Genomic DNA, 7002 nt, shown 5'->3' with positions numbered 1-7002 from the left:
TACTCTACTTTGCTCACTCTCCATTCTTTTGATAACCTCATTTCTCTCTTTCTCATAAATTTTCAAAATATCATTTTTCACCGTATTCCGACTAGGACACTTAAATAATGGTTGAATGGTAGTTGTAAATGTCCTGAAACCCACATGATCCACTATAGAAAGCGGATATTCATGTAATACAATCATCTTGGCAAGAGTCTCCCTTCCTTCTTTTTCTTCATACACACGAGAAGTCATGTCCCCTTTCGAGTTATTTAGCAAAATCTTTTGCTTTATGTCTGGTTGATTTTTACCAAGACACACCTTGAGGTGATCATGCAGATGACTAGTTCCATTTTTTGATTTCCCTCCAAGTTGTTTCTTGCAATATCTGCATTGAGCTTTAGTCTCATTATTGACCAAACACTTGTCAAAATGATTCCACACTACACTCTTTTGCCTTTTATTAGGATATTGTGGAACAGAATTGGATACTTCAATTGTTGCTGGTTGATTGTTTGAAGAAACATCCAATGTCGGTGTGGATGCTACTTGTTGAATTGGTGGTGATGAATCTGATGATACTAATGGTTGAACGCGTGGTGATGACGGTTGAATTGGTGGCTGTTCTTGCGGATCCATTTTACTGCACAAAATTTATAAAGAAAAAGAAAATATTAAAGTGTGAAGAGTACAAGTATCAAAGATTACTGCACAAAATTGGTGGCTATTGTTGGTCTAATATAAACTATATATTCTGCCTTGCGCAAGAGAGATTATGTTGGTAGTTAGCTTTGTATGTCAGCAAATGATGTCACAACATTTTTCAGTGATGAGATTTGTTCCATATATGCATTTGTAACAATCTCTATTAGTTGTTTTAGGTGATGCCTTCTAATGAAATTGATTGAACAGAATGCCAATGCACATTTGGATGATAAAAGCTGTAGCTTCAAACTTCGACTTCAATTCATGATATTTCTCATCTATTAACAGAAAAGGGTCATTATTGCAACCATGTTTACAAGTATGGGACTAGATCATGGTTTCTTTATCGTTCATCCTCTCCAACTAAAATAAGTTTTTTGTTACTAGAAATGCTAAATTAAAGTCGGTTGCATAAATTACAATAACATACAGTTACAGTGTATCTGATGGAGTTCCATTAACTGCCATTAACATAAGTATTCCTTTATAGTAATGGAAATTAGGAAAGGAGCTAAGAGGTAGGGATATGAAATGAACAAGAAAGAAAGAGAGATCTTTCATTTTGTAGATGTTTTCTTGAAGAGAAGAAATTAAAAAAGGAAAAAGTGTTCAAGGACAGAGGGATCAGAGGAAGTACCAATTCCAACGGAGAAGGATCGCACTGAGGAGGCAGACCGCGTACGAGACCTTCTTCCTTGCGCTCGCCTTCCTTCCTCCTCTTAATCTTCTTGCTGCTGCAGCTGCCGGCGCGCTTGAGTTGGAGTTCGGCCGATTGTTGCCCCCGCCGCAGCACTTCAGCAGCCTGGTTACGAGACGTCAACGGGAGAAGGATGAGTGGTGGTCTGGTGGAAGCTTATGGGAGAAGGAAGGATCAAGGAAGGAAGAGTAGAATACGAAAAGACGTTACGGGAGAAGGAAAGATCAAGAAGGAAGAATAGAATACGAAAAGACATTAGGGATGACATATTTAAAAATATATTTAAAGATATTAGTTTCATTATATATTTTATATAAATATATATATATATATAAATAATTTTATTAAAACATATTTTATTATACATAAATATATAATATTTTTCAAATATATATATATATATTATAATAATAATAAATAACATGACATATTTAAAAAGTATTATTTAAAATTTATTAACTTTTAATGGATCTTATTGAATGAAATTGATGTAGAAATCATTTCCCTTATTTAACATAAATAAATGAATCCTATTGAAAATAAATTCAATCGAAATAAACTTTGATAAGAAATAAACCTTGTAAGAAGTACGAATTTATCAGCAAAGTTAAGATTAAGACACTACAACAATTTAGTAATTTAGCGACAAATTAAAATCGTCGCTAACATAAAATTTTCATCGCTAACCTTACTTTGCGACGAAAAATTTTCGTCGCTAGTATCGTCGCAATAGGATTGTCGCAAAAGAAACTTAGCGACGAATTAATACAATTTCGTCGCTAACATTAGCGGCGATATAATAATCGTTGCTAATCTAGGAAATTCATCGCTAATATTAGCGACGAAAGACAATAGTGTCGCCGCTAATGTTAGCGGCGAAATACTAGCATTTTCGCCGCTAACATTAGCGGCGAATTTAACAGAAATCGTCGCTAATTAAAACCCTATTTCACCGAACCCAAAGTACGTAACTTAGCGACGAAATTAGTCGAATCGTCGCTAACCATGATTTTAGCGAAATCGTCCCAAATAAAAACGTAACTTAGCGACGAATTCTGGCCCTTTCGTCGCTAATTTACGATAATTCCACCCCTGCTTCTTTTCTTTTTATCCCATATCACATACATATAACACCTATCACATACAATATCACACCTATCACATACAGATTACACCAAAACAACATAAAAATTCACCTCAAAATATACTTAAAACACAAAGTTTGATACATAAACCAATTCAAATACAATACACAAAGTTTAGATACCAATTCATACACATTCAGACACAAAGTTCAGCAACGTTCAGATATATACAAGCTGTCCAATGCACTCAGCAACTTCTACACTTCAGCACACTCAGCAACAAAGCAACTTCTACACTTCAGTACACTTCTACACTTCAGTCTTCTACACTTCAGTCTCTCTCCTGCATCTTCTCCTGCATCTTCTCCTGCAGCTGCAACCGGTGGATCCTATATACATTTTTTTTCCCTTTGTTAGTTTTCAATTATTGGACTAAAAGGAGTTCTGTAAATTCAGATAACAAGTAATGAAACAAAATAAATACAGCAACAAGTAGAAACATTCAGATAACTTGTAGTTTCATCAATATTTAAAGAAATTAGCAGTAATGGAGAAATGCAGTATGCTGTCATGGTTACTCTCAAGGTATAACCATGCAGTAATGGAGAAATTAGCAAAAGAGGTTATAGTAACACTTAGACTGCATCTCAATAGGATCAAGTTAAGAAAGAAAGACCTACAATACATTCTTAGCCATAGGATCAAGTTAAGTAGTAGCCAACTTTAACAAAAAGCAGAAGACAATGTTATGTGATATGAAAAGCAGGGGAAGGTCCATGTCACATACTAATTAAAAGGCTAAAACGTGTAACTTGGCAAACTTAGCACACAAACACAGTAAAACTATGAAAACATCTGGCATGAGAACATATCATAAAAATGAAAGCAATTTCGAAGTATACTGGAACAAAAGTAAACAAGAATGATTATGACAGAACAAAACAATCTCACACAAGAATATAGGTACTGTGGAAACATACTAGAAGAACATAACAATCAAAAATGATTTGGGCATAGGCAAAAATACAAATGATAAGATCTACTTAGTACTAGTGTTCCTATTCCCATGGCATTTATATTCAGCAATGCATTTTCACATTGTTCTAGATAAGGGATATTAAAGGTGTGAAAAATTAAACCTGATGTGTAAAGATAGCATTATTCCAAAACTAAATTAAATTATAAAACGAAACTGAAACCTGATGCATCAATTTCCAAGGATTGACCCAATAAAATAATGGCAATAAATTCTGGTTGAAAATAGAAATAGAAATTTCCATTTATTGTATAAGGAGTCAAAGTCAGAACTCGGGCTATTTAGTATTTATACCTTCACATTATAAAGTACTCATTGAAAGATCAATTCAACTCAAGTTGCAAAGATAAAAACATTCCAGGAAAGTTACTAACATATCAAAACAAAAGATATGAAATCTACATGGTATTATTGTAGTGATTTTTCTCCAGGTAAAACTATGTACACTAAAACATCAACTAAAGTGATTGGGCAATGTGTTACACATTAGTGGAAGAGAATCAGACCCATTTGATCATATCTACTATCTCTGCAACTGAAACAACCAAAAGTTTAGCATTTTAACTTACCATCACAATCTAAGATGAAGGGGGAGGTGGAGCTGAAGAAGAATCATGGATCAAAGATTGTATCGCTCCAGGTGCCAACTGATTAAGAATTTGTTCAAATATATCTTGTCTAGATTTCATTGCTTGCAATTGATCTTGGGTGCTTGCTAACTGGAGTCGGGTGTTCGTTAACTCTACTTGGGTGGATTCAAGTTTTTCACGCAACGCTGCATTAGTGCTTCTAGATGATGAGGTGGCATCTGAAGAAGTGGACCTAACTGGCTTTGGCCCACTTCCAAGTCCTCTAATATAACCAGAGCGTGTACCGAGGACTTGATCACAAACTGTATCGGCAATTTGTACTGCATCGATGTCATTTCCACTAGTTTCTTGTGTCTGAACATATTCATCACGCAGTCTCACCATATCATCCTAAGAATAACAAATATGTTAAAATATCTATAAATTTAATTCTACACGATTAATAATAAATTTAGTAAATTATAAATAACTTACGTATGCAGTTGCGGCCCTCTCCCCAACCCACCCTTTTGACGTGCTGTAATGAGTTTCATTAAAGACGGTAATCCGATCTTTTCGTTGTGACTGATCGATCTGAAAAAATTAATGTGTTAATATTGTAATTCATACATTAGATATACAATAGTTATACAATTTATACTTACACCGTCATAACTGTATTGAATAAATGATTTAGAGCCTCCCCGATGATTATATGGAAGTTTTGCTCGATTTGCAACATTTTTTGCAGATCGTGCCTATCACACAAAAATTCATATGAATAATATAATTGTACAACAAAACATGTTAGATGATTTACCTATAATGTGAAATGCAAAGACAACAAAGCAGCTACATTAAAATAAGTTACCTGAAATGCCTCTGACTCAAACAAATCACACATATAGCGCCAATCATCATCTATCTCACAAAACTCAGTTGGCATATGTTGCCGCCGCTCGATAGGAGGAAGGTGCAATAGCTTTTTATAATGGGCATGCATTTTACTTCGATTATCTCTATATCTTGCACTCATTAATCTGTCCGTCTCCTTTCTAACGGACGATGGACCCTCCTCAAAACTAATATCAAAAGCAGCCTGAAAAAATAAATAATATAAAATTGACATGTGATTAATAATAAAAGTGTAGTTATAAATTATTAGTACTTACTGATAATCGATCATATATCATATTCTTGCTATCAGCGGGGACATGCTTCCAATTTTTAACTTGTAACGGAGCAAACTTCTTTATGGAAACACCCAACTCGGTCATGAATGCAGCTGCATTGGGGCCAATCGGATGGCCATCGCTCTTACGGAAAGTAATGGGTAATCTACCCCGCTCCTCGATCTGACGTCGCAGCCGATCGGAATGTGTACCACGTGTGTCCCTACGTAATGGTCGACCTGCATGTGCAAAAGAATTATCAATTAACAAATGATTTACTTTAATAAATAAACCTTTTGTAATTTAATTACAATAAAAACTAACCAGTAGGAGAACTATCATCATCTGGTGTAGGCACGACCGGTAGATGCTCAATCCTCTTAGGTGGCATGACTGTAACATATGCATCATATATAAATGAACAAGTAATGAAACAATATCTTATGGAAATGAAATAAAAAAGGATCAAATATATATATACCATGTAAATAAATATTAATCGCTGTCATCATCTGTAGAAGATAATTGATCATCTGTATCACTATCAACTTCAGTATCAATATCCTCATCATTAAGAATATTTTGAGCATCCATACATAATTCCACTTGTGCATTTGACATATCTAAATGTTGATGCTCAACATCTAATCTACAAAGATGGGATATCTCTAAGTCTTCACCAACAATTGAACTTGAACTTGCCTCATTAGATGAAATCTCTTGGTTAACATCAACATGGAAATTATTTTCAAATTCGATTTCTTCAAATGCTTCATCAAGTTCAGTTACCTCGTATATTTCTCGATGTTGAACCTTTTGCACTACCTTCCAATGGCCTCCACGCTTTATATCATTTAAATAATAAACTTGGCTTGCTTGGTTGGCCAAAATGAATGGGTCATCAGTGTACCATGTTTTAGAAGTGTCAATACATAAGAAGCCAAACTCTTCAACCATTGATTTTTTTTTAGGATTACATTGGAACCAGTCACACCAGAATAATTGTACTTTATACTTGAAAGAGTAAAATAGTTGAACAACATCCTTCAACACTCCAAAAAAATCCAAATTGTCACCATCATCAGATGATGGTACGCTAACCCCACTATTCTGAGTAGTTCTGCGAGAATCACGTGACCTTGTATGGTATCGAATACCATTTACAATGCAAGCATCATATAGTTGAACTTCAACATCAGGTCCCATAGCTAAATAGTACAACTCATGTGTGATCTCTGAATTTGTTGAATTCTTTAAAGTTATCATTCTATCCCTAAACCACTGTGGAAATTCTCTCTCATGGTATTGTAGAAGTTGATTTGAAGGAACTTTATGTGATAGAAGTTGAAGATGCTCGCTGCATAAATGGTTAAATTACAATTTAGTGACGATTTAGAAAAAAAATAATAATAGAATGTAAAAACTTACTTCCGATATCGATCAACTTCTTTACAATTATTGAGAATATACCAATGTGCTTTCTTATGCAAAGTTGCAGGGAATTTTTGATTATGATGGTTGCCAAAGACTCTTGCTTGTTGTGAGAAAACACTTAAATTGTATATTACTGGCTGAACATCTTTGTTTCGTTCTGGTCTGCTAAATCTTGTCTCAATTTGACTCATATATAAAGAACTAAAAGTCAATGCCTCATTTACAATATACCCCTCTGCAATAGATCCTTCAGGTCTTGCTTTATTACGAACATATTTTTTAAGTCTGCCCAAATATCGTTCAAAGGGATACATCCATCGTG

The 7002-nt window shown here is 34.4% G+C and overlaps 1 protein-coding gene across 1 annotated transcript; it reads right to left on the bottom strand.

Annotated features, from left to right (window-relative positions):
• Positions 1 to 4083: 4083 nt before the first annotated feature.
• LOC141847618 (uncharacterized) lies at positions 4084 to 5637 on the bottom strand. Its single transcript, XM_074735672.1, has 5 exons — positions 5571 to 5637; positions 5247 to 5485; positions 4955 to 5173; positions 4740 to 4832; positions 4084 to 4485 (listed from the first exon to the last, which is right to left on the bottom strand). Exons 1-5 carry the CDS (start codon positions 5635 to 5637, stop codon positions 4084 to 4086), a joined length of 1020 nt encoding a protein of 339 aa, XP_074591773.1.
• Positions 5638 to 7002: the final 1365 nt, after the last annotated feature.

This window comes from Curcuma longa, chromosome 16 (assembly GCF_044706935.1).
Source record: "Curcuma longa cultivar G26 ecotype Majalengka, Jawa Barat chromosome 16, ITB_CL_G26_1.1, whole genome shotgun sequence".
Taxonomy (NCBI): Eukaryota; Viridiplantae; Streptophyta; class Magnoliopsida; order Zingiberales; family Zingiberaceae; genus Curcuma; species Curcuma longa.
This window is presented reverse-complemented; position numbering and strand designations above follow the sequence as displayed.

What these genes read in the sequence shown, in the direction of transcription:
- LOC141847618 (XM_074735672.1), bottom strand. Translation starts at nt 5,637, where the DNA reads ATGCCACCTAAGAGGATTGAGCATCTACCGGTCGTGCCTACACCAGAT. An exon ending in TGATGATAGTTCTCCTACTG is followed by an intron (nt 5,486 to 5,570) that starts GTTAGTTTTTAT and finishes TTGCACATGCAG; the next exon opens with GTCGACCATTACGTAGGGAC. An exon ending in TGATATATGATCGATTATCA is followed by an intron (nt 5,174 to 5,246) that starts GTAAGTACTAAT and finishes TTATTTTTTCAG; the next exon opens with GCTGCTTTTGATATTAGTTT.